The sequence below is a fragment of the Uloborus diversus genome, chromosome 3 (genome assembly GCF_026930045.1).
Source record: "Uloborus diversus isolate 005 chromosome 3, Udiv.v.3.1, whole genome shotgun sequence".
NCBI lineage: Eukaryota > Metazoa > Arthropoda > Arachnida > Araneae > Uloboridae > Uloborus > Uloborus diversus.
Window position 1 is genome coordinate 25,157,485 of NC_072733.1, and position 27,943 is coordinate 25,185,427.

The 27,943-nt window shown below is 31.7% G+C and overlaps 1 protein-coding gene across 1 annotated transcript; it reads left to right on the forward strand.

Annotated features, from left to right (window-relative positions):
* Positions 1-48: 48 nt before the first annotated feature.
* Positions 49-27,875, forward strand: LOC129218018 (proton channel OtopLc-like). The gene is made up of 6 exons (XM_054852196.1): positions 49-575; positions 13,925-14,051; positions 18,603-18,801; positions 23,815-23,969; positions 25,228-25,444; positions 25,553-27,875. Exons 1-6 carry the CDS (start codon positions 286-288, stop codon positions 26,515-26,517), a joined length of 1,953 nt encoding a protein of 650 aa, XP_054708171.1. The 5' UTR covers positions 49-285; the 3' UTR covers positions 26,518-27,875.
* Positions 27,876-27,943: the final 68 nt, after the last annotated feature.

Here is a 27,943-nt window from a genome sequence, read left to right on the forward strand (position 1 = left end):
AAAAATTAAATAAATAATAGTATTTCAATAACGGTACAGTGTAGCAACTTTTGTAAAACTCATGCAAGTAGTAATACTTGAAGTAAAATTGAGTTTTATCTTTTTTTTTTTTTTTTGATTGATTAGTAAAGGTTGCAATTTTTGCCATCAAATTATTAACGCTTTAGTTTTTAATGTTTTTTTTAAATTTTAATTAATCTTTTTTTCAGTGTTTAAAAAATCTAAATTATCTTATTCTACTGTTTATACAAATGCCTTCTTTGTTTCAGAAACAACTGAAACGCCATGGACAGTCCTACCAACGAAGTCCCCCACAACAACGTTAAGCTCCTTGCATACCAAAAGTCGCCTGTGAAGGAAGGTGCTCCTTTAGCCACCGTAGAAGAGCCACCTCCTACGCCTCCTCCTCCATTGCCGCCCCCTCCATTGTCATTAAGCCCTCCACCAAGACCCACTGAAACTCATCCCCTCACGAACACCATACCGGAGGACGGATCCCACGATGATCCAAGTGAAAATGCAACACTCAACACTAGATGCACTGATGATACATCTTTAGTTAAAGACAGTTCAAGGTACACACAAAAGTGTTCACTGTACTGGAAATCTAGGAAATGTGCATTGAGCTTTTATTATACATTACAAAATATGATCCTTTAAGGTTTAGTTACCACAAAATGCATTATATTTGTTTATACGCTAAGGTTTCCTTCACACGAGGCAACTTAGTTGAATCAACTTTAGAACGAGCGTTTATCAACATTTGCAACCAGGTAGAAAAGTAAAGGTATAACCGGCATCCTTCACACGACAGTAAACTCGTCAGGCACGCGAGGTGCATGTGCCGCTACCAATCTCAGCCCGATGAGTTGAATCAACTTTTAGTTGATTCAACTCATCAGTGCGTTGCCAAGAGCTTGCCTTACACATGAGGAAATTAGTTAACTCCGTTTAGTTTTAACAGCGTTGTAGAGCAGCTGCTGAAATAAACTCGGCCTTTTGGAAGACAAGTTGATTCAACTAAGTTATCTTGTGTGAAAACAACGGAAAACGCAGGTTAACTAGTTGACAGGCAAATTTTTTAAAGTTGATTCAACTAACCGCCTTGTGTGTAGAAAACCTAATTGTCTGAAATAAAGATAGTGATATCACACATCATATATGGAATGATATTACATAGTGATAGTGATATTATTCCATAAAAAAAAAATTTCTTCCGGTAATTACCACTAAATATGATTGATCCCGTGAGCACTTTTATCGAGCTTTTGAGTCGGTGAAAAAGTCATGTAAACTGAGCAGGACAACGTGGTTTTAAATTGGACACAAGTGTGTGACCCTGATGGGCTATCGACTCTAAAGATCCTTTTTATAGAGAGATCGAACATTGGCGGACATCTTGTATCCTAAGTTGCTCATGTATTTACGTTTCTGCAGCTATTCTTTAAAATTTTGAGGGTTTGTGTTTCCAAGGAAGAGTTTGCTATGTCAGTGAGTGGCCAGCCAATCTCACATTTCGCCCTAAAGGATATCCATTCGTTTCTATTGCAGAGAGCCTACGTTTTACAGTAACAGTATCTTCATAACTTCACGTAAATCCAGTATTTCAAAATTGAAAAATTGGTAAATGAAAGTCAAGAAAATACATTATAAACCCATAAGAAGCATGGTTGAATCTATGTAGTACATAGTTATCATCACCAAACGTTGAGCTCATATTTTTCATATTTCATATACGTTGGGGCGAGAACGGCAAAAAGCGCTTAAAAATGTTTTTAAACCTCTCTGGTTTGTTTGTTTACACAGGCATGTAATGAACGAGTTTTTTTTTCGAATTGTTCAGGCTCAGGGTCCAAAGTTCGCAGGTTTACGCTGCTAATTCCTCTTCAGAGTCTTTCTATGGACCATTTATGTCTAATTAATATTAATTTCTAAGAGGACATTTTTTTGTAAAGTGTTTTGAAAAAAAAAAAAAAAACTTGAATTCTCTAGTTTTTGGTGCTGATCAAAACCGATTTTTCGCATTGACTATTCGATTATTCATTTTTTTTTCGTCCTATTACTATCGTTGGACACGAGAAAAGTTAAATATACCCCGATTTAATAAGAAAAAAAATATAGACTGCTAAAAAGCAATTTTTTCAAATTCCGCACGGGTTTTTCCCCGTTCAAAGGCTCCCTTCGGCTTTGTAGTGGACAAAGGGCTCTAAAATATCTGTTCTGAATGCCTAAGAGGTAAGCCTGTGCAAATTTATTAATCCTCAATCGGTTGAATATGGAGGGGGAGGGACATTTTTAAGCGCTTTTTGGCGTTTTCGTCCCACTGTGCGGTAGTTTATTAAAATGGGAATACGTTTAATTTCTTTTAACTATGTAAACGAACCTTTTGAAAAGCTAGTAATAGTCTAACTGCGCCATTTTTTTTCGAAAATCTATTTTACGTTACTTTATATTGTCTTTAAATTCAAAAATCTGGGCTTATTAATATCCATTATTAAAAAATAAAAAAAAAAAACACTTAAGCATTTAATAAATACATCACTTCTCACATTGAACAAGAACCCACACAAAAGTAATAAAAGCAACGACTTCACCATCCATTACTAATTCCTTATGGTTCGTTCTAACATTTCATGTCGTATTTACTACCGAATAGATCAGAACTAAAAATATTCTTTTTGATGGTAATCACGCACTCTTGGTCTACATATAAATGCGGTTCTAGAACAATAGAAATTGCATTTTTCATTAGTATCGGCTTACGTTTTCTTTGTAAAATGATACAATACATCACTAAATTCCTGAAATTAGTGACCTTTTTCTCTGCAGTACGTTAAACTTTGCTGATATTATATTATTTATTGCTTATGGGGCATTATTCATTTTCAAAATATTATTTTAAATGTAAAATGCAGCTATAGAATTATTTTTGTTTTCTTGTCGTACAAATAGCAAAAAATGCAAAAGAAATTGACTCAAAAAACATCACCTTTTTAGATTACTTTTTTTATTTCTTTATTTTATGAAAATTGAAAAGAAAAAAAAAAGTACCCCATTAACAAAAAACAAAAAAAAAAACTTTTTCAAAAAAAAAAAAAAAAACAAACAAACAAACAAACAAATGAAAAACGACGAATCAGAAAATCCAACTGAAAGAAAAACATCTCGAGAGCTATTGTCAATCGAAATGACTGTACTAAATCCATCTAGCTGACTCAACAATTTAAAAAAGAAACGAAGAAAGTCAAATTTTGTTTTCAGACATTTTGGAAAAAAAATGCTCCAAATTAGTTAATGCAGAAATTGTTGATTGAAAACAAAGTAAAAAGGTAAAATGGCTATTTATGTGACAAATGTAAATGGGTACAAAAGTTTCCCTATTGTATTACTTGGAGTACAAGTTTTTTCTTGTCAACATCGCACAAAAATACCTGATTTCCGACGACAGAACTCTGAATTACCTCCTCTTGCTTTAAAGGATATATTCATTTCTAATGTTTCAAAATTTATGTTTGGCATCATTACCACGCACTATAATTTCCCAAATAAATCCACATAAAAGAAAGATAAACTAGTTTTAGAATTTTAGAGCCATTTAATATCAGCGCAAAAAAAAAAAAAAAAACTGTTCGTAATCACCAATCCAAATGATAAATAAAGGAGATGAGGAGTCGGCTAAAATTTGCTGAATCCATTGGGTGCGACATTCACACGCATGTTTTTTTTTTAACCTAAATTCAGAAATTTGCAGCTTTGGCTTTTAATTTTTACATATTTGAATGTAAATGATCATTATGTATCTTAATATAAAGTTTTGACTGACTGAAAAAAAAATCTTGCTTTTAAAAAATAATATTTTACATGTTGCGGGTGTGACGTAAAAGCTAAAAAAGTCAAAACTTTGTAACAGATGACATTTATTTAACATCGTTTCTTGAATGACACCACAAAAATAAATATTACTTATTGTGCAGTGTAGATGTAATGTACCTAATTTAATTTGGAATTATTTCATTTTTATGCTAATACACATTTTAACAAATAGTGGGTTTGTTTAATGAAAAATAATCATATAAGCTTTGTGCTACTATATGATCAAAGTGAAAAACCAACGTAAATAAAGCACAAATTTTGAAGAAAATTTTTTCTTCAAAATTTGTGCTTTATTTACGTTGGTTTTTCACTTTAATCATAGTGGGTTTGTTCGTTTGTTTTTTCGGTAAAAGACTTTAAACTAGAATCATTAAAAATATACATCGATTGGAAAATATCGCTTTAAAGCCGCTAACAAGACACACTGTGATAGCAAAGAAAAGTGCAATCGCTAGTGAAATTCGTAGCTTAATTTGATATCAAGAGTTTTCAACTTACAGTGCTCGAGGGCTGTGACGACCTGTAATTACATACAGGAAGCGCATTCATGAAATGTAGCGGCTAGGATTGCAATATGAGAGGTTTATCTGACCAATCACGAAAGAGTTACTTTCGATTTAATAGATACAGATATTTTTTATGACAAATTAAAACATTATGGATACCTTGACCCTGGTATTTTCAATTGACGTTGAAAAAAAAAATTGATTTAAATTAACTGTCCCAAAAATGAGTAAAAGTACTTTTTATTCTTTAATGGTAATAATATGAAATTATTTCTAAAAATACTGTATCAACGTCAGATAGATTAATAATTGCAGTCAAAAATTATGAGAGGAAAAAAATAACCAACATTAAAATCTTTTAAATTTCCGAGAGAAAATTGGGAGTGTATTTTATGTGGTTGTAATAAAAGCAATCTCAGACACAAATTGGTATATTAAATATTTTATATGAATTTATTTCGCAATCAAGAAAATTCAAGGTCAAGAAGTTATGAAATAATATACATTTTTGGTTTATTTTTACAAAATTTATCTCGACCATGTATCTCATCCAAAACTTTAAACTGAAGACAAGTTATTCAATTAAAATTACTTGATTTATTTCCCTTTATATTTTGACTGCCTTACTAAGAACTGAACCAATAAACTAAAAAAGTTTTCATAACAAATTGTTGAACTTTCTACCGTAAACTATTTTTTGAATTTACTTACAGTGGCGGGCACAAAAACTGCATCGCCTGCAAAAAAAAAAAAAAAAAAAAAAAAAAAAAAAAAAACCTGGGAAAATGAAATATGTTTTTCATGTATACAGTTGGAAATAGAGTTGTGCAACAAATCTCAGCTGAAGTTATTAAGATTATCAATTTATTTATTCTTAATAATTTGAAAAAATAAAAAAAAGATACGTCTATGCCATCGATTCTCAACCGGTGGTCCGGCGGACCGGCACCGGTACGTAGAAAGATTTGATCGGTCTACAGAAATTTTTGCTCATTCACGTTAAGAAAAAAAAACACGGTAATAATAATATTTTATGGATCATCGTTTATGTAAACTTTGTGATTACTTTTCGGAGTTTTCTATGATTTTTCTGCAATTTTTATTAATTGTATGTTGTATGTATAATTAGTACAATAATTACTTATCTTATTCTTATCATTTGAATTTTTTGTAACTTCTTTAACAGCAAATCATGTTTAATTTACAGATATATTTATTTATTAATACATTTATTATTATTATTATTTTGTAAAAAAGGGGAAAAAAAAGCTCAGCCGTTCGTAAACATTTTTCACAAGTTTTCAGCGGTAACCGAGTTGAAAGTTTTTTGTTTTTTTTCTTTAGTAAAAAAGAGAGAGAGATATATATATAAAAAAAAGGAGGAAAAACCTCATCGGTTCGTTAAAAAAAATCTTTTTTAATGGTCCTCAAGTGCAGGGTTTTTTTCTTTCTTTTTTCTGAAAAAGGAAGAAAGAAATTGGGAAAGAAAAGAAGAGGAAAAAAAAACATTGCAGGTCCGCAATGTTTTTTTTTTTTTTTTTCGAAAGCTCTTTCCGATCTGCGGGTTGAAAAAAGTTGAGAAACGCTGGTCTTTACACATCTAAGACTATGTAGTATGACTGCAGTTATGCAGAATTTACATTAACAACAGAATTTATGTAATCGTTGCTTTCTTTGACCTTTTCTTAAATATTTCATTTTTTCCCTTTTCCGAATTTATTCTCATAAAATTCGGTTGAGATCCACCATAAAACTGTATTTTATCGTGACAACATCATCTTTGCGCAAAATATAACACATGAAAAATTGTTTGTACTTTTCTACTTGTTCGCAAATAATACTGTTTTTGTCTGTTCCTGTATATCTATCGTAATATACATGTCGGTAGCAAAAGTAGGTCAAAATGCACTTCACCTATTTATTTTAACAATTCACTTAAAAACTTTCATGTAATCTTGAAAAGTTACGACTTACATGAACGACTGCTTAGATAAGCTGAAAAAGTGATAAAAGATGTTTTGCTTGGGACAAGTACAACTCTGATATTGTTCTTTTTCACATCGTTTTCAGTGAAGAAGTAATGGAAATAACTCAAACGCTGATAACATTATAAATCTTAAATTTTTTTACTAGAATGTGAAATGTGATTAGAAAGCAATATTCATGAATGGCAGCATCGGGATTGTAGATGTGGTGTAATTGATGCGTGATAGAAGAGAAGATTTATAGTTGTTACTAGCTCAAAATGATCATTTTTTTTCTACAGTATCAAAAATAAATAATTATCAAAGAAAGAAAGGATTATTTTCTCCTGTTGTTTCTGTATGTGGATGCTTTGGAAATATACAAATGCAAATGCAGTATTGGTATGTACATACATAGAATTTTCATAGCTTTTCATTAATTTAAAGTTTCAATTATGCATTTTCAGCAGAAAGATGAAACAAATAACTTACAACTTTATAAATAGAAAAATAAAAGTTACAGCTGTGCATTTTAGTATCTTAATAACAAAAGTTGCACTTGTTGAGTTTATAACTTATGTTCATGTGGAAGCTACTTGTCTTTTAAAAAATCGTAAAATTCTATGAAACAATCATGATTTTGATTTATTACTCTTGATGAAATTTAAATCGGATAAAATGCATTTCTCATGAAATTAAAGCATATACTATTGCTATCTTAAGGATCAAGCGCAATCTATTTATTGATATATTTTTCAACTAAAAATTCCATTATAGAATCTAAATTAACTCACCTTGCTGAATCATATTTCACATAACCTCAAAAGTAAAAATAAATAACTCATGTTTAACCCTATAGTGCATCGTGTAACTATTTTGCAATATCTTTCATATTTTGTATTGAAAAATAACCATAATAGAAGCCTAAAAATACTCCAAGGGTAAGCTTTACCTTCACTTTTATTAAAAAAGTGAAATATGATGCCAGCAGAAGATTTGCTTGCTCTTGCATCTGCTTAAACTACATCATATTGACAACAGCCTCCATATGGCGATTTGGTTACTAAATGAAGCCACATAATTAAGCGAGATATTCCTGCATACTCTTTCTAGCAATGAAGAATGTCACCTTGTCATAAAACGTCACACTTCAGATTGCCTCCTCCAGGGATGCCCCCCCTCAAGAGTAATAACAGCCCGCCCTAAACATCGCGAAGACCCCCCCCCCAAGAGCAAGAGCCCTCATCCCCCCAAAAAGAGAAAAATACCCCGAAGAATTTCAATGTCGCAGTCTCGTCATAATCCCTCCCTCTCAGGATGGCACCCCTGGCTTCCCACTTCTTTGTTATATATCACGATATATTTCATACACGTTATATATATATATATATATATATATATATATATATATATATATATATATATATATTAGGGTGTCCCAAGATATAATGTCGAAAAAAAAATTTGTGAAATTGAATACGCATACCCTACAAATTTTTTCCATTTCACCTCAGAAACATGAGAAAAAATTTTTATTGCAATAAAATAAGGGGAACCCGTGCCGACTTGAGGTCAAAGTTGGACCTGAAATCCTGTACTGCGACTACAGTGGAATAATTGCTAACTGTATAATTCTTTACTACACGCAACATCAGTTTATTTAAAGCAGATATTTACAACAATATTAGACTACAAGAAACATTACTGTACATATTTTTATTTCAATGTTTGCTTTTTGCAGTTAGGATAGAGCTTTCGGAGCTCTTGAACGCAACGTAACACAAATTCTTTTTGTTCCTCATCAGCTGTTAGCAAACCATGTAAGTCCTGCATCATTTTTAACGCTCTTTCAGTTGCATCGTTTACTGCTCTAAGCATTGAGACAGTCTTTTACACATCAAGAAATGAAATATTATTGACCATACCATAAAAGCTGGATTAATTTTTGTAGAGCAGCTTTTGAGATATGGGTCCACATTTTCGTACACTTGTTTCAAAAAGCACAAATCTTTTTTGGGTGCTTTGACTGCGAAAATGCAATGCATTGAAGCCATGGTTTCACGTATGGTCACACTAAAAACAAGCAGACATCAAACAATGCTTCATTTTCCTTCGTATCTAATTTTAGTTGTGAACTAAACAATAATAGTTTTAGGGAGTAAATCGCTCGAGCCATCCATCGAGCTTGGTGCATGGCTCCCGATGGTCTTACTTTAAATTTTTTTTTCTGTATCTCCACCTAAAAATATGATAGGTAGTTCCATCAAATCTTGATAGTCATCCCTGACCGTAGTATTAGCAAGGGTATTAGTAAGTTTAGCACGGTAAAAGTCAAGTAAATTTTCCAAGTTACGGTACAGTTCGGGACAACTCTGCAGCTCCTCCATAGCACTGTATTTTAGCGGGATGGATCAGTTCATACATATGATGGCGCAAGCAGAGGAAAGCATTTCTCTATCAATTTTTTGCTCAAGAATAGTGCAAGAATCACTTAAATGACCTGTTTTGGAAGCTGTAGTATCATAACAGAGAGTTTTAACTTTGTCTTCGAGATTCCAATCTAAAACTGCCTTTCAAACAGCCTGTGTTTGTTCTTTTCCTGTAGAATTATCCGGTTTAGACTCAGCAATGAGTTGCTCGTCACATCCATATAAAATAACTATAGATAAGCGATCTTCTTTTGATTTTTGAGCACCCAAAGCAGGCAACAGTTTCATATCCCAAGGTAAATTCACTACATATGGTACCTCGTACTGAAAACTAATTTCTATTCTTTCCTTGTGCTCCTTCCGCTTTTCGGTTAGAATTCTTTCAATTGAATATTTACCTATGGGAAATTCATCAATGTTACACCCAAGTGTGTCAATAGTAGCTTCAAGAATAAACACATAATCTCGTATACTTGGACACCTGTCCAATGAAGAACTGATTTTGGAATAATAAAATCGCTGCTCATTACATATTTACTTGTTCTACGTTCTGATACTACTTGTTCCAGGTTCTGGAATACTTGTTCCAGGTTCTGGAATACTTGTTCCAGGTTCTGGAATACTTGTTCCAGGTTCTGGAATACTTGTTCCAGGTTCTGGAATACTTCTTCCAGGTTCTGATATACTTGTTACAGGTTCTGATATACTTGTTCCAAGTTCTGATAAACTTGTTCCAGGTACTGATTTAAATGTTTCAGGGAAATCTTCTGGATTAATGTTTTCATTAGATTTCGAGGAGGAATCTTCTTGTACAGGTTCATACACTTCCGAGGATGTTGAAGCGGAATCGTATTTAATGCGCCTGTTTTCTTCTTTGACAGCTCAAAGAGAAAATCCCATCTTCCTCTATTTTGATTAACCGAAGGGCATAAGCATGTGCAATACTGAATAAATTGTTTAAATTACTCTCGAATTCTTGTTGGCGCTGCCTGAATACTTCTTGCAGTTTATGTGCATCTTTTTGTAAGTCTCTCCAAATTTGATACAGGTTTTTAAAGTTTATTCACACAATTTAGCAACGATTTGGTGGGAATGCTTGCCTTTTCCCAAAAGATGATGCTTTCCCAAATAGCGAGATTTGCACTTTCACTGACTGTTAAATTTACTTCTCGAATGTCATAAAACAAAACAGACAGAACTCGTCCGTTAGAGGAAAGTTTCGAGCCCGTAATTTGGTGTTTTACGCGACTCCTATTAAAAATATCTCTTTAGTAATTCCACTGCCATGTTTCGTTCCCTATGGAAGGACTATACTGCGCTTGCTGACCGCATTGTATTCGTACTGATACGTTTGACGGTTTTCAAATTGCCACGAATAAGCCCCCCCCCCCCCCCCCCCAACATATGTTTTTTCTGTTTTCGTTTGTTTTCTGTGCACTATTTACAGCTAGTTTTAGCTTCGCAAAGTATCGCGTCGCCTGCGTTCGCTTGCTTATGAACACACGTGCTATTTACATGTTTAGGCCTTTAGGCGCAAGTCGGCACGGGTTACCGTGCTTCAAATTGCATGAAACTTTTTTAACAATGGTTTTCATATAAAAGGAAAAACATAAGAGGGTATGCGTTTAAAAAAGACGACTTTTATTTTTTTGGGACACCCTAATATATATATATATATGTGTGTGTTTTTCTTTTTCAACCAAAATGTGTGATGTCACACTTCTTGTTACCCCTTTCCTCGTAATAATCAGAAACTGAAACAGTTTTACGAACCCTCCTCTCCCCTCAAAGCGTGACATCACTAGTAGAGGACCTTATGTTCATAGTTATGCTATTTGAATTTTAAATTTTTACTTTTTATATTATTTATATCATAATTTAAACATTTCTCACTTTCATTTTAATTTTAAGTTTGAACAAAAATGGAATTTCGATTTATAACACTATTTTATCTTGTTACTTATGCAATTATTAGAAACCTAAATTTTTTTATGAGCAAATAGAAATTCATGAGCTGTAGAGTTAATCTGTTTTAATTAATAGTTTCATTCTTTACATTGTTATTGAACCTTCCTTTAGTTTCCCCTTAGCATAAATAATGCCTCTGATATCCCAAAGCCTTCAATATTTTCTGTTTTATTCCATACATTTGATATTTCAGCAATGCAATATTTACTATTAAAAAAAAATATTACTTTAGCGTTCACACCTTCACACACTTCAAATAATAGAAACTTAGGTTAAATTTAAACGCTGGCATTGACTCGTGTGTGAACTTCCTCTTTGCTCTTGCCTTCATTTTCAGTAATAGAAAACTGAAGAAACAACAAAAAAAGATTATACTTTTGACAAATGATTTTTTTTCAGCTGACATGTATAATCAGGGCCATTAGTGTTATGCTTTTTCCCCCAGTTTGTCACACAGTAAAAGATTGCTTTAGTTGAGGAGGTGATAGCAGCGTCATCGCAAACCAGACGCATCAATTGTGTGATGAGGAAGTTAGATGGACTTCTTTTGTTATCCTATTTAAACGTAATCTTCATTAACGCAGACTTGCCGAGTGTGAATTTCGATTTCAGACGCCTTTCATGTCCCTTATTAACATTTAATTTTACGTTCCTTACTGATAATTAAAACTTACGTGTCTTAAAAACTATTATGGAGTCATTATTGGTGAAAGAGCCAAGTCAGATTGATATAAGGGATGCAGCTATGCGCCTCCAAAATTTCGGGGCACTCTATAACGGAAAAAAAAATCAAAAGATATTGAAGTCACATTGAGAAGCTACGCGTATAGTAAATGCATTTGTTAAACTTATTTCTTTGAATCTATTAATTATTAAATATGCTGATATATCAAGTTATTTTTAATTGATATTATTGATTAAATTATGCTATTACTACTTCTGAACAATAGTAAGTACCGTCAGTTTCACACACTGTAGCTTTTAGAGGGAGAGGTACCAGGCGCTGGACCCTGCTTTGGGTGAATCGGCGCTGATAAGAGTAATGAAGAAAACGAAAAATATGCTCAAAATGCAAATTCTTCCCAATGTTACGAAATTTCTTCAAGAAGAATGTTTGAAATATGAACAGTGGAGGAATGTGGGGCAAACTGAAATGGTTAAGATGACTGAGTATTTTCAAAATTAACAAATCGGAAAATTGTTTTGAAAATTACAGTACATGAAGAAAGAACATTGTATTTTATAATAAAACTTGCGTTGAAACAGTATTTATTTATTTATTTATTTTTTTTTTTTTGGCAGTAAATTTGAGTTTTCAAAAAAAAAAAAAAAAAGTGGAAAAATTTCACTTTTTTTTTCATGGCGGCAAAATGAAAAATAAAATATTTTTCTAATGAAATATTTTTTACTTGATTATAAAACATACTTTTGGTCAGAAGAATTCGTAAATAAAAGGTTGAATGAATGAATGAAAAGGTAATGAAACAAAAAACGAATAATTAAATGAATAAATCAATTAGTATATGAAGAAAAGTAAATGAGTGAGTAAAAGAATGAATGAATAAGAAAATAAGTGAATGAATGAATAAATAAGTGAATTACGAAATGAAGGGATGTAAATGAATTAATAAATAAATAAAAACGTAAGAGTAATTTAAATCAAATGATTGAGTGAGCAATAGAAACAAAATATTTCATTTTGCCCCATCCACTTAGCCCCAAATGTACTTGACTAATTGTACAATTCATTTAAAATACAAATAATCTGAATATTAACTAAATTAATGCTGCATTGATTCTTAGGAGATCTCAATTAATATTTGAAATGTAAATCACAACTTTATCATTTTATAGTAACGAAAATAATTTTTGACTTACAACAAAATATTACAATATGAGTATCATTTTTTGAAAATTGCCTGTGTTATCAAAATGCTTCAATCTTCGGCGGTATTTTTTTTTCTGACTGGAATAGACTACATATGGTACTACATAGTTAAAATAATACTAGATAGGTGGAGCTAAAAGCAGAGAAAATATTTCACCGTTTCACATTGCCCCATGTTCCCCTACTTAAAAAGAGGTACTTCTTACTTGTATTGCGAAATAATATTACTTGAATAGAATTTGATATTAAAAATAAAATAACTGCTGAAGTTAACTCGGAAAAAAAAAACTGGAAAGGATCTTCAACCAGCAATGATTTCATAAGTGCTGTTGATGTTGAAAATACATATTGGCGGGAGGAGGGCTAAATAGTAATGACGATGATTTTTAAACCCTAAATTTTTAGCAAGTTTTTTTTTCTTTGAAAAATGATGCAATTACCCTGGTTATCAAAAACTTTTTGCCAAATCGCCATCTAGTGTGCTAGTTTTCCATCCTGAATAGATAAAAAATCAATTGGTTTTGGATCAAGAGATCTGGCGATGATATTTTGGATATGAGCCAAACAAGATTTTTTTTATCAAATAGCGACTGGATAAAGGGAAACCAGATGGTGCAATGTCGGGTGAGTTTATCCTTAAAGATTTCCACCTGAAAGAGCGTAGTTCTGCAGCACGATCATGGAAGACCAGGGTGTTCAAAACGATCCCTTTAAAAGCTGTGATGAGTGACCTTCCTCACCACCCTGATAAATAACTTGAAAAATCGGCTACATATCCAGAAAAATTGGCTACATGTCCAAAATACTATTTCCGGACATTTTGCTCCTAAACTAATTTCATGGATCCGGAGTTGAAAATTTACACGTTAAACCGACGCCCCAGAAGGGATATTTTACTGTTATTTTGAGACTTAAGTGTCTTTCAATATCTCTGAGGCGACGAAATAGAAAAAAAGTTGTAATAACGAGGGTATTTTCATCATAGTTAAAAATAAAAGCTTGATAAAAGTGTTTTATTTTTGGAAAAAAAAAATAAATAAATAAACAACAACAACAACACTTAGATAATTTCTCCAAAAAAATAAAAACATGCCTATACATTTTGAAAGTAGTCCAGTTTAGAGTATTGGAAATGCTCTGGAAATCGATCTATTGTTTTGTGCTTTAAACAAATACATTTGTAAGTGCCTATTTTGATTCAATATCTTCTATTCAGTCTTACAATTTTTAGTTTAGATTACTATTTTTCGGTTAGTGCCACTATTGTGTCTTAATAACGTCTTACTTGTTTTGAAGGCCTAAACCGGTACGTGGCACTACCCACTTACTAAGCAGCCTCTACGCAAAGCTTCTAGTTGCAGCCACTGCTGTTCTAGTCACCACAGAAATACTACCCAATAGTGTGCCATTATTCTTCTATCATGTAAGTTACTTTTATTTTCACATGTATTTTCATTATATATTAAATATTCCGTATTCTAGATTGAAACTAACAAGCCTAATGCCTTCAAAACCTGAAATTATTTGTGAATGACCAGAGTATTTGATCGTCATTGTTTATGAAATGAAATACAAAAGTTATTTGTGTATAAAATACAATTATGTTCCAAAATGACTCATAGTTATGTCGTTCATATACTAGTGGGACCGGAAAGCAATGCTGTATCTTAGTATAGTACACTGTAACAAATTTCGGAAACGTTTCTGGGTATATTGGAAACGTTTCCGAAATAATAAGAATCCTTCATCCAATAGCGAACTCCTCAATATTCAGAAAGCTTTTTGTTATTTCAAAAAATCTAGAAGCGGAAGTGAGGCGCAATGCTTCGAAACTTATTTTATCTTTCCAACACTGGCGCCAGTGAGTCGGAAATAACGAGAGCTTATTTTTTTTTCCTTTTCTATGGCTGCTGCAGTCAGCAACTGTTTAGCATTGGATTGCTTGTTATTTCATGTCTAGAGAGTAGTAAATTGTGTCGAAACTAGTTTTACGCCTTTGCATTTCGGGCTGCCCTTGATTTTTTAGACGATGTACGCAGCTATTAAGTTAGTTAATAACGATTTGCTTCTTTACAATTGCCGGTGCGACCATGATTACATATATATTGTGTGTTCAAGCGTGAATAGTTTGAACACCCGTTTTTATACTTAATGAAACGAAACCCTTTGGATTACTTTTTCAGTTGAAATGGAGGTACTTAGATTTTCTTCCGGTCATGTTCATTTGTAAGTATTAATGAATATTTTAAAACATGTTGTTATATACATTTATATTTTTGTTGATTTGCATTTGATGAGGCTCCAATTGTTACTGTTTTTGGGTTTATCGAATTAATTTTAAGTTATCCTACATACCTATGTGCGCAGTGTACTATTTGTTGTAACCAATTGAAACTGATTAATTACGCAAAAGAAATAAGATTTATATTTGAAAAGCAATCACAGAAAAGTTATTTCGAAATACTTAGATATACATACATTGGTTCAAAAAAAAAAAATCAATTGTTTAATTCATTAAAAATATGGTAATGCAAATGTTTTCTAGTATTGTAATATGCCTTACAAAAAATGTGCCAGTATTATTTATCTTTTTTTATTATAATTTATTCATTTATTTAAAAATAGTTGTACTATTAGAAAATGGCCCAGTTATCTATTAGTAAGCAACATAGTTATACAATTAATTCATGTGCTTATTCATTTTGTTAAATGTGGTGGACAATAAAAAATTCCTTGACATTAGTTGTTCGGTAAATAACATTTCCTTCGTGGATATACTAGTTTAATATAGGACAGTCAGGAGGAATGAGTCAGTGGCAAAAATGGAACAGCTGCAATTACAAGCCGAAATAAAAAGAAATATTATTTCATGTCATTGTTTTAAAAGTGATCATTTTTTAAATACTATGTTATTAATATACAATGTACATATGGGGAGAAGACGAAGGGCTTTCACCACGCAGACTGCCATTGACATTTTCAGGGATTGCTTTTTTTTTGGGGGGGGGGGGGGCACTTTATAGCATTTTATGGGTTCACCATCACTCTTATGGTGTGGGGGGGGGGGAAACTCGTATATATGAAATGGAGTAATCATGCAATAGAATTCAATGTTTTAATAAATAAAATACATAATGCATTTTGCGCACATTGTAAAAATAAAATCAGTACCCTATTTTGATTAAGTATTTATATTTGTGATGAACTGGAAAAGGGCAAGAACAGAAGAATCAACCCGAATGGTTCCAACAGGAGGACTTGGTGTCATATTTAAATTCACCAATTTCTCTGTTGGCACTTTTCAGTACACTTTGTTCGTCCTTGACGTGAAGGGAAGGTAAGTTCTGTCAAATTTTATCCGAAAATAAAAGCTATCAAGTTTGCTACAAGATATGTTTTTAAGTTCTGCATTAAAAATACAATATGTTGATAATTTTGTCTTGAAAATATTGAGAGAAAAACTGAAGTTTAAGATTGTTTAACAAACAATCCCACTTTTGAGAAAGTACCCCCCTTCCATCCCCTGACGATTTTGTGATTAGGAATGAAACTACTATATTATTTCAAAATTTTCATAAATTTTCAAAAATTTATAACTGTGCATATATTACGCTGTTAACCATGCTATTTGTCATTAGAAATTCAGAAAAAAAATCCACGAATGATTCTAAAATTGCTTGTTTCATTGCTGTTAGATATGAATGAACTGAAACTGATATGGTATGCAATACTATAGTAAAAAATTATATTTTAGAAAAAATCACGGAAAAAGGATTCTGAAATTCTCGGAAACGTTTTTGAAAATTGTTTGGAGAGTTCCGAAATACTCGGAAACGTTTTCGAAACTTTCATGAACCACAGCTGCACAGAATACTCAGAAACATTTCTGGAAATTACGGAAAGAGGATTCTGAAATACTCAGAAACGTTTCTGAAAAATACAGAAAGAGTATTCCAAAATACTCAGAAACATTGAAAGAGGATTCCGAAATACTCAGACACGTTTATGGACATTACAGAAAGATAATTCCGAAATACTCAGAAACGTTTTTGAAAATTTCATGAACCGCAGCTGCACGATATACTCAGAAACGTTTCCGGATTTTTTTTATAGTGTAGACCCTCGTTTTACGCGGGGGTTACGTTCCACGGAAATGCCGCGTAAATCGAAACCGCGTTAATTGAGACCTAATATTAGTGTTAAAATAGGGGTTTGGTTCCGTAGATAACAAAATACTTCATTTTAGTGATGACTAATTGTATAATAAGTTTAATGTGTAGTTATATCGACTTTTATGCACAACATGTATAAAGAAAACATAAATTAATTTCGTGTTCTGTTTATAAAAGGAGCTGGGTGGTCATTCCAAGCTCGTCAGCTTGCGAGATCGAGATTTTCGTTCACGTGATCGGTTGTGATGTAGAAATGTTGCAAAGTAGTATTCTAATCTACTCGAACCTAGTCGCAAGCTAAGTTCGAGTAGATGAGAATACTACTTAGCGACATTTCTACATCACAAACGGTCACGTGAGCGAAAATCTCGATCTCGCAAGCTGACGAGCTTGGAATGACCGCCCTGGCTATGATAGTCTTTTGGCAGTCATTAAGAATTTTTTTCTGTAATTCTTTGCAGAGCATTAACGCATCCATGATCACTTGAGTCATTTCCATGATAGAATCTTCTTTCACTAACAATTCAGAAAGATCATTTCTATTGTCTAGGAATGGCTCAAAATTTTCAATGTGAACGTTTTTGGTTGTGTGTCACCGATTTGGCCTCCTTTGTCACTCCTAAAAGCTCTTCTTCCAGTGAGCCCTGAACTGTGTGAGTTCAATAACTTTACTTCTAGAAAGAGCTCTGGAACCAATCGCGTAAAATGTCTCCAGTTTTTGGAGTTTGGATTTTTAAAGAGGGGAGAATTTTATATGTTTGCAGTGCCGCATCCGCGTAAAACCAAAACTCATCCGCGTAAAATAAAGTAAAGGTGTCAAATCTTAAACTCCTCTACCATTTTTTTCCTTTTTTTTTTAAATCACTGCTTTAATTACTCTCGTTATCAACAGTATTTTTTCCTTTAGTGCAACTTTAGTGTTTTTTCAACCCCGGATCCATTAAATTCAATTCGATTTCAAGCAAAATATCTGAAAAAATGGCATTTTTAATTTTAGTCCAGCTTTTGTTACATAGAACGTGTTTTGGTGATCGGAATAGAGGGAAATTTGACGGTGAAATGTATTGCGAGCTATTCCAGTGCTTGTCAACAGAAAAAGCAAGATTCTGAAACATGAGTATGCAAGACCACACTGCTTAGACGAACCCTGGCAGCAATTAATAAATTGGTTGCATTGATTGGAAGCAATTAACAAGTCAGCAGGTTGTCTCAACCACCATACTTTATCAACATTGCACCATTTGGTTTCCTTTTTTTTCCTATTGCTACGTATCGAGAAAGTGGAAAACCATATTGACATCTAAAGTGCCATTGCCGGATATTTGATCCAAAACTAATCGATTTTTATCTGTGCAAGATTAAAAATTTGCACACTAGAGGACAAAAGGAAGTTGACGACGAATGTAGTTAAATCATTGATAAAAATAAAATGCTTTAAAGTTATCTTTAAAGCATTTTATAATATGCATAATATTTTATAATATGCATAAATAAAGCATTAAAACGAAAAAAAAATAAATTGAATACATACCCCTTACATTTTGCAATATCACTACTATACTCATACCTACCTTTGGCAGGGTGCTCACAAAGGCGATATGGGAGTCCAGATTGGAACATTTCATGTATCTTGTATCATGGGCATAAAATGATTGTTTCTATTTTTTCTATGACTGTGCTTTTCATTTTTATATTAATCATTCTAGGTGTTTGAATGCATACCTTCTTTGTTGTTCATATTTTTAAAACATTTTCTTTTACTGTTAGTTTTTATAATTTAAAAATGAGTCTTTCTTTTTTAGGGATATTTATTTACATTCCTAATCGGAGTCGCTATTCTATGTATACTTTGCATTTACATGAGCCTTATTCTTCAAAAATGTCCCGGGCTAGACGAATTAGAAGAACTGGACCAAGACAATCCGGAAACAGAATCCGTTTTACGACGAAAAGCGTATCCCATTCCAGAAATCAGCATATTTTTCAGAGTTGGAGCTCTCGGTACATATACACTGTATAGACTTTTAGTATCTTTATATATTTGTTATAGTTTAATAATTTTTCATGCCCGTTTCTTCTATTCTGTTATTGGAATGGAATACTTTCTTAAAACTTCAAACTATACTAGTACAAGATCACATAGGTTGCATATTATATATCTTGAGACGAAAAATTGAAACAAATTCGAAGTTATGCAGGCGCAATGTATTGTAGATACTCATCGGGCTAAAAGGAAAAAAAGAAAGAAAAAGCAGAGAGAGAAAGAAAATATATCACTAAATAAGTACATCTTTTTCAAAAGCCACAATCTCCAATAAAAGAAAACTAAAATAAAAACGTTATTTTACGCAGTATAAAGTTGGGCCTAACATTCACTTCAGCGAAGAGAAGGTTTCAGATGTCTAGAAAAAAATATATGTCTGAGCAATTCCACGAAAATGTCAACCTGAGCACCAAAATTTCAATATTAACAAAACTATAAATATTGTATATCATTTAAAAGCTTGAAATATATATATTTTTTAAGTGTACCATGTTAAATTTTAATTTATAATTTTTCGTATTTAAAATAAGCCGTAACAGATGTCTATTTCCTTTCCTGATTTTTTGGGGAAAATTTGGTCTATAGTAATCAACCTTTTTCCCCCAAAAAAATTCTAACTAAAAGAAAAAAATGTTAGTACATTTTGTCACACTCATAATTTAGTACATATTGTAAGTTTCATACTGGAAGTTTACACCAATACATATCTTTATAATGTTTCGTTCAGAAACAATCTTAAAATCAGTTTATGAATGTCAGTCAGTTACCATAAAAAAACAACCTTTTCCCCTCAGCATGAAAATTATTGGTGGAAATATACCAAAATTCATATTCTCTGCCTACATAAGGAGTATTTAAATGCTGAATAAGTAGAATTGTAAGTTTACAACCGAACACCGAAAATTCCTGGGTAACTGACTGACATTCTGTTTAACTTTAAAATGGCTGCAGTGTATTTATTACTCCCGAAAACAGAGTTATTTTATTTTTAGACTTTTAATGATATCAAACACCCAACTCGTAATTTTAAGAACGATAACATATTTTATTGATTTTGTTCATTATTCATTCTTACACAATTTAGTAATGCTTGGGCCTAAATTTCGAAAATAATTGCCTAATATTCGAAAAACTCATCAATTCAAAATAGAAGAGGAAAGCATTTTATAGTCAGTACAGCCAAAAGACAAATTTACAATGTCACAACTTTCACAGGGTGGAAAAGAAATTCAGAAATATAGGAAGTGACTGCTAGTGAGGAACATTTCTATGGAGTTCCTTGTGATCTGCAATATTTTGTAGTAAGAGTGATAGATGATAATAGGGGAAAAGCTAATGTGCAATTCTTGAAAAAAAAGAACTTGTTCAGTCATATGAGTGACTAAGATGATGTAGAAGAAATAGAAAAAGTTTACTTTTTAAAGCTCAATAATTTTACAAGGATGAGATCCATTTTAAAATACTGAAGGGAAAAAAAAAGATTTTTTAATCCTCTAGCAATTAAAAAAAAAAACTGTGGGAAAAGAGGTTATCGATAGAAACAAATAAAATCTTATTTTAATTACCTTTCTTTTGCGTAGAGTTTTATTTACAAATTTTAAGGCTCTTAGACATTCGGTCAAACACATTTATAGATGGTACCAAAAAAAAAAAAAATCTAAGGAAAGGCTGCAGGGTTGCAAGCGCCTACAGTTTATGTTATTTTATATATTACAGCTAGAGTACACTGAAGGTGTAGACTACTTGAACAAAATACTGGGTAGCTAAAATTGTTATTTTGATGTTAAAAATCAATCTTTATATATACGTTTTGTATCGCCCTTGCTTTTAAACATCATAATTAGTATATTTAAACTAAATTACATAGTAATTTTTTATATGATCTAATCATTTTGGGGGTCCTCATAGGCTGAGGGAACCCTGGTCTAGCCCTAATATCAAAGAACGCTCTGCTTTTGTCTACATTTATTTGTTTGTGTTACTGCATAATTCTGAATTTTTTATATTAGGATATACAGGAATTTTAGAAATGTCAGCCAAATACCTCACCAGGGTGTTCTAATTACTGTAATTTTGTTATTTTAGTAATATTTTTGAAATCAAATGCCATATGCTAAAAGGTTATTCATTATTCCTTGACTCCAATTTAAATTTATAAAAATTTCCTTTTGCTTTCAGAGGACAATCTTTTTTCAATCTATACTACTTTTCCCGCAGGTTGCATTCATGTCAGTCAGTCACCATGCTTTTAACATTTTTTTTTAATGATATAGAATGCATTTAAAAAATTCAATTATACCATTAAACTCAGCTTGAAGAAATCAATAAAGTAGGAGAAAAAAATATATTTTTAATGGATATTTTGTGTTGCATGTTTGTAATATCAGTCAATTGCCAAATTGTCAGTCAGTTACTAACTTGTCGTATGTAATGCAAATATTTATTTTAGCAATACAGTGGCCGCCGCTTATATGAATCACGTTTGTTCTAAACAGTTTTGATTCCATAAAGCGGCTGATTCAATAAAGCGGCTAATTCAATTAAGCTAAATTTTATTCTGTTTTTGACAATTTGATTCATTAACGCGGTTGATTCAATTAACCACTGATTCAATAACCCACGTTCACTGTATTAAATTTAACAAACGTATTTTCATTGCTTAGCTTTTATGTGAACGTATTTATTAGTTTTTGCTGCTTTATTTTGAACATTTGCATTAGTTTATTTAGAAAATTTCAGAAATGTCAGTCAGTTACCGGGATGTCAGTCAGTTACCGAACCGTTCTAATTACTGTAATTCTTTATTGTATCAATATTTTCCAACTCAAATGCTGCCGAAAGTTTATCCATTGTTCTTTGATCCAGATCTGAATTCAATAGAAATTTCTTTTACTTTAAAAAAATCTGTTATTGAATCAATATTACTGTTCACACAGCTTACATTCATGTCAGTCATTTACCATGCTTTTAATAATTTTTCTAAAATCACCCAATATATATTTTGGAAATTCAATTATACCATGAAATTCAGCTTCAAAAGTACAATAAGCAAGGCGAAAATATGTTTTTAAAAATTAATATTTTATGGTTTATGTTTCAAAATACTTATCGTTTTGCTCTGTGAATGTCAGTCCCGTGGAATTGCCCATATAGGTTTTTCATAGTACCCTACAATAATGCATCTATCAATAACGCTGCGATAATGCTTGAGAACGCATATTTCATGTACTAATAGACAAGCTTTAAAACTGAACAACAATCAGGAACATTACAAATTTTTTCAAATAACCGATACAGGGAATACAGGAATGGGTTGATAATTGACGAAAATTAGAATTCATTGCTGCAAAGGTGAGAAAACGTTTATACCAAAATTGGGACGTACGTATTTTCAAAATTAGAAGTGAGAAAAAAAATTCAGTAATAAGTTGGAGGCTTCGGTTGTTTATCTTCTTATTTGGGCGGGTTATCTAAATAGTTTTGCTTGATACTAAAATCATTATTTAAAACAAGCAAAAATACATGCTTCAAATGATTCAGTGTCATATTTTAATTAATAAGCAAACGCAGATTATAACAGAACAAATGTTAAATGCATTTGTTATTTTCTAATTTTCAAATATTGAACAAATAGCTGCATCATATTTTGGAATATCGAATTTGTTTTAAAATTAAAATGCAAGTTTGATAAGGATTTTGGTAGAAGTTTTTCAGTGTACTATGAAATTTATTTATTTACACTAATTCTTGTGATTCGTATTTTGTACATGTTTTTGTTATTTAATGACGCTCGTGTTTTAAATCTCACGAATGGTTGAAAAACAGTTGAAGATACTCTTCTCCTTTGATTAAAATGTTCAGTCCTCAAAAACCGACTTGGCAAAACACGTGTGTCAATCGACAGTAAGTTACAAATCAGTATGTTATGTTCGTTTTAAATAAAGCAAAAATTGAAAGAGGAAAAAATCCAACTATTCTTAGATGTACCCGTACTCTGATAAACAGAAAAGTTGATGAAGAAGCAGTTTTTAATCATTAGTTTTATCATTAGTTAAGCTAACTAACTGCATTAGTTTTAATTAATCAATAAAAGGTGCTCCATGTATAGAGTCAAAGTCCAATCAGAGTAGACCGAAGAGTAAAAAAACATTCATGATTTTAATAATTAAGGTCTCAAAACATTTTTTTTTTTTTGTTGAATTGGGGACAGAAATAACTTTTTGCTAATTAACTTCAAAAAGAAAACTACTAGAAAATATTGTGTTTGTCTACTGGTTGGGGATGTTCTTTTATTGGGTTAGTACACTTGTTTCTCATTTAAATAAACTCCTCGAAAAAACGTGAAAAAGCATGATAACAGTTCTCTCAGTTCTTTATTGAAAATTACTCATATCTTTAAAATATTTCAAATGCTATGTTCCAAATACTACTACCGTTTCTAATTATATAAACCTCTGAAATTAATATTGTGATTAAGCTTTGGTTCATTTTCTGGCTTACTACTGGCTCTTTGGAAATTATATAAATTTTCTCTAATTAGCTTTAGTAGTATAAAGTAGGTTATTTCTTGTATTAAAAAAGTGAAGGGTTGAGAGAGACTGGAACACACGCACAAAATTGGAGACTCTACATCGCCTTCAAAATAAAACTTTCAAGAAAATTATCATGCATAAATACACAAATAACAAATATAATCAGAATATACCTAACTTATTGAAAATTGCACACAACCACAGATTATAAATTCTATCTAGCAAGGGCTGTATTTCTCAGGAAATGCTTAAAAAGTTTTTATTAATATATCCAACAGTCTTGAAAAATTTATATTTTTATGTGTTTCTGAATCTTCAGTTATAATCACCCTTAGCTTTGTTCTATTCTCGCATACCTATTAGTGACATATTGAAGCAGTTAAAACCTTCAAAAGCTTATTCAGATTAAATTGATTTATAATTTTCATTTTCTTTCAGTATTTGGATTGGGAACTCTCATTGCTATTGGACTAGAAATAGCAACACTATTTACGATGGAGAAACCATGTGTGGATAAACTTAACTTCGTACAGCCCATCATACTTGCTCTCTTCACTTTTATGCAAATGCACTTCTTATCACTAAACTCTCAGGTAACATTTTTATCTTAAAAATAAAATAAACATTCGTACCAAAGTAGTTTGAAAAAGCATATTACCATGCTTTTAAAACACTCATAGTAACGTTTACGATAACGTTTTGTTTTACAAAGTCAGTCTTGCACATTTTTAAATTTGACTTACTCAACAAAGTTACTCTTGATTTTTTAAAGCCACTTCTGAATTTTGTTCCTGATTGAGGCAATATAATTGCATACAGTAGAACCTCGATTATCCGAGCTAATTGGGACCGCTAGTGCCTCGGATGTCGGAATTCTCTGTTAATAGAAACGGTGTATAAAAACGTGTCAGGATCTCAAATTGTATTAATTAAAAATACGACAGAATTTTTTTTAAAGATGAATAGATTAAAAATAATATTTTGGGGTTAAAAAACTAAAATGGAAAATAACCTGTAGCAAGTTTTAAAAAGTCAATAGATTTTTTTTTAGCAATACCAAGTTAAATATTGAAAGATGATATTAAAAAAACACACAAATTTCCAGAAAATGTCTTTCAAAGCACACGAAAAGTGTAATCAAAATATCCGAACACAATATCCCAAACAGGACATCAAAACTTCAAAATTTGAAAGTAACTAAGATGCATTATTAGTATTAAATATGCGATATAAGTAAGATTTTTTTTTAACTTATTTTTTTATCTGAACCTTGTGACTACACAAAAATAAGTTGATAGGAATGTTTCATGAATCACGAATATGAAGCATCCCAACGTGGAAGATTCAGTCTTCAACCAGACTGACGTTAAGTGAATTGTTAACATCTCAATAGTTGCCTGAAACGGGGTTTCCAGAGTTGCAACAAAGTGTAATCGTAATATTATTAAGCAACGATTACGGCAATTTTGTAATGAGAGCAAAAGACATCCTCCCCCCTTTTTTTATACTACTTTTTGAAGCACAATATAGTCTTCTTGATTTTTACTATTTCCATATGGTATGCTTTCGACATATTAGTGTCATGTTTTTCTTTAATGCAAAATTTAAATATATTCTACATTTTGTTTAATATAATACTTACAAAGTCTCGTTTTTTGAAAAAATCTGTAAATTACAGTTGTTGAAAAAATCCGTTTTTTCAATTAAAAATGGAAGTATTGATCAATTGCAATGTAAAATTCAATTTGCTTTAAAGAATTACAGCTGAAAAAGAACACTTATCTGGAGTTTTCACGGACAAATAGTAAATAAAATATTACTAAGTAATAAACATGTTTTCTTTTTTAACAGAAAGCAATCCAGAATCTTGGATGGTGTCGTCACATAGTGCTTATGCACCTGATGGCTACTAATATTGCAGTATGGCTGCGTCTGATTGTTTGGGAAACAGCAAAGAGTTGGCTCGATGATAGCCATGCTAACCTAAATGCTTCTGATCGTTTCCCTCCAGAGGGTTTTAACATGTCTGCTCATGCTGTGTACTCTGATGGCAGGCATGAAGTTTATGGTAAATCTTACGTTTGTTTATTACTGTAAAATAGCTTATTAACTAAACTGTACACGTTTATCTTGTTAAAGTTGTTTAAAAATTAATTCATACATATTTTTCTTTTAGTGTCTCCTAATTGTATATGGCTTGAACATGAAGTTAAAATGGAAGATATTCTTTCGCTCAGGCAGTGTTATCAAAATACTACAATTGGTATCATTTGGGACAAAGCACAACCTTTCATTATACCATTCATAGTGCAGTACTGTTTAGTTGGCGCATCAGTAAACTATATTTTATGGGAAAGTTTCAGCAACTGCCGAAGAAGAATTACCAGAAGGGCAAACTCGTGGTCACCAAAAAGGGAAGGATTGGAAATACGTGTTGTCACTGAGAAGCATTCTCGTAAAGTTGACTGCAAGGGATCAAGTAAAGGCCTATTTTTGGGTTTATTGGTGTTGGCTGTAGGCATTGTTGTCCTCATTCTGTTCTTTGTTCTAACGAATAATCAGAATCTCAAAGAAGAAACCTTATTTATAATGATAACAGTTCATTGCGCCATTTTGGGTCTCTCCCTCTTAGGCATACTCTTGGGTTTGTGTCGCGTTGGGTGCATGTGCACGGATTATAGTCGACGCCAAAACCTTCATAGAGTTCTTCAGAATATTGGTGTTTTTGCTGTTTATATACACGGTACCTGCTCTTTAGTTGTAGGTTCAACTCACCTCTTGAATCCCAGGTACTTGGTGGTATTTATTGATGGAGGTTTAATGATAATTCAGTCTCTAGCGCAGTCCATTCTTTTTCATAAAGTCGGTCAGAAATGCTGCTCAGCAAAATGCAAACATGAAAGTTCACGTCCTGGTAGACAAATTGTCACTTTCCTTGCATTTACTAATATAGTGTTATGGATTACGGAATCGTTTACAGACCATAATCACGTCTCAAGCCAACTTCAGCTTCAATTCTTCGGGCTTATTCCTTGGGGTCTGATATCTAGACTGCTACTGCCTGTTGTCATGTTTTACAGATTCCATTCATCTGTTTTTATGATGGAAGCATGGAAGTCTGGTTATAGCATGGATAACTAAGATCATGTCTTATGCATTTATAAGCATTCCCGCTTTTATAAAGACTGAATCTTGTTTAATCTTGTTAAATATTTTATTCTTAAAATAACTAAAATAGATTTTGCATTAAAAAATTGCGCCAGGTTCTATTGGTTTTGTTGCTAGAGATGTTTTATTTCGAAAGACATTAATAAGTACATATTTGTTTTCAAAAAGTGTATTACTTTATCAGAAGTAAAAATAAATTAATTACTTCATTGAAATTTTCATATAATGCTAAGAGAATGTTTTGAATCTTTCACATCTCAGCCTAAATACCAAAGAATGAGCATTTATGTATCAGAATGGGATTTTTTTTAATTTTATAAAACATCTAAGTATATTTCATTTAATTTGAAGCATTTCTTGCCTTTATTTTTCGTTTTAGAGTATTTATCATTGAAGAAAAAACAAACTTTTTCATTCACAATAAACAAATTGTCACACATGAAAATATGAATTGAAAAGTTTTATTCATCTTTTTCACAAAACATCACCAGAAAAGTGTACAACTTTACCGAACTTTCGCAGCTCATTACTGTCATTAAAAGCTTTCTCATTGTAGCATTTATTCACATTTTCTAATAGTACTTGGTGTTGCACTTGAAACTAAACGATACTGCCAATCTAAAATTAGTGACTAGAATATGAAGTTCTCATACCATGCATCAGCAAAACATTTTGCAACAGCAACTTTTGGTAGACGTGATATTAGTGACACTCTTTTGCAGTTCACTATGCAAGAAATTAGAATTATTAATTGCTAAAGTCAAAATTTTGACCAAGCAGTGTGCACAATTACGTAGCAAGTGCAATAGTACCTTTTTCTGTTAAGAAGATCTCAAAATGTGATTTTTATAATTTTCTTAAATATCACAAGAGATAAATCTTCAATGACTGTTTGACTAAGTTTTCCCAAAGAACTTAACAGAATGAGAAAATATCAACTAAGAAGCATACAGATATTATAAATCGGAAAACCAGAAGACTTCTTATGTGAAAGATAACCTATCAGCCAAACAAAAAAGGTTATATTTTCTCTTAACACGAAATTGAATAATTGAATAGTATTTCAACACTGAACCTTAATTTTACATACATTTTAGCCTTTTAACCGAAACTTTTTTGATATCAAATTTTTATAAAAGGAAGACGTGTATATTTAATGTTAACTGGAAAATAGCATCATTTTAATTTGTTTCATACATATGCATAAAGCGAAGCTTTAGTGTATTTTTAGTTTTTGACTGTAAATATATGAATCTCATGTACTTTCCATTTCTGTTCTTATTTCTGTAAATTCATCGTAGTGCACTGCAAAGTTTATTAAAGGCTTTCATATGAAAGATGGATTTTATGTTTTATTTTGTACTCTGACATTCTTTTCTATAACATTAACTAAATCTCT

Coding starts and splice junctions, on each gene's coding strand:
- LOC129218018 (XM_054852196.1), top strand. CDS start 286: ATGGACAGTCCTACCAACGAAGTCCCCCACAACAACGTTAAGCTCCTT. Junction 576..13,924: donor TTAGTTAAAGACAGTTCAAG/GTACACACAAAA, acceptor CTTGTTTTGAAG/GCCTAAACCGGTACGTGGCA. Junction 18,802..23,814: donor TTTCAGAGTTGGAGCTCTCG/GTACATATACAC, acceptor ATTTTCTTTCAG/TATTTGGATTGGGAACTCTC.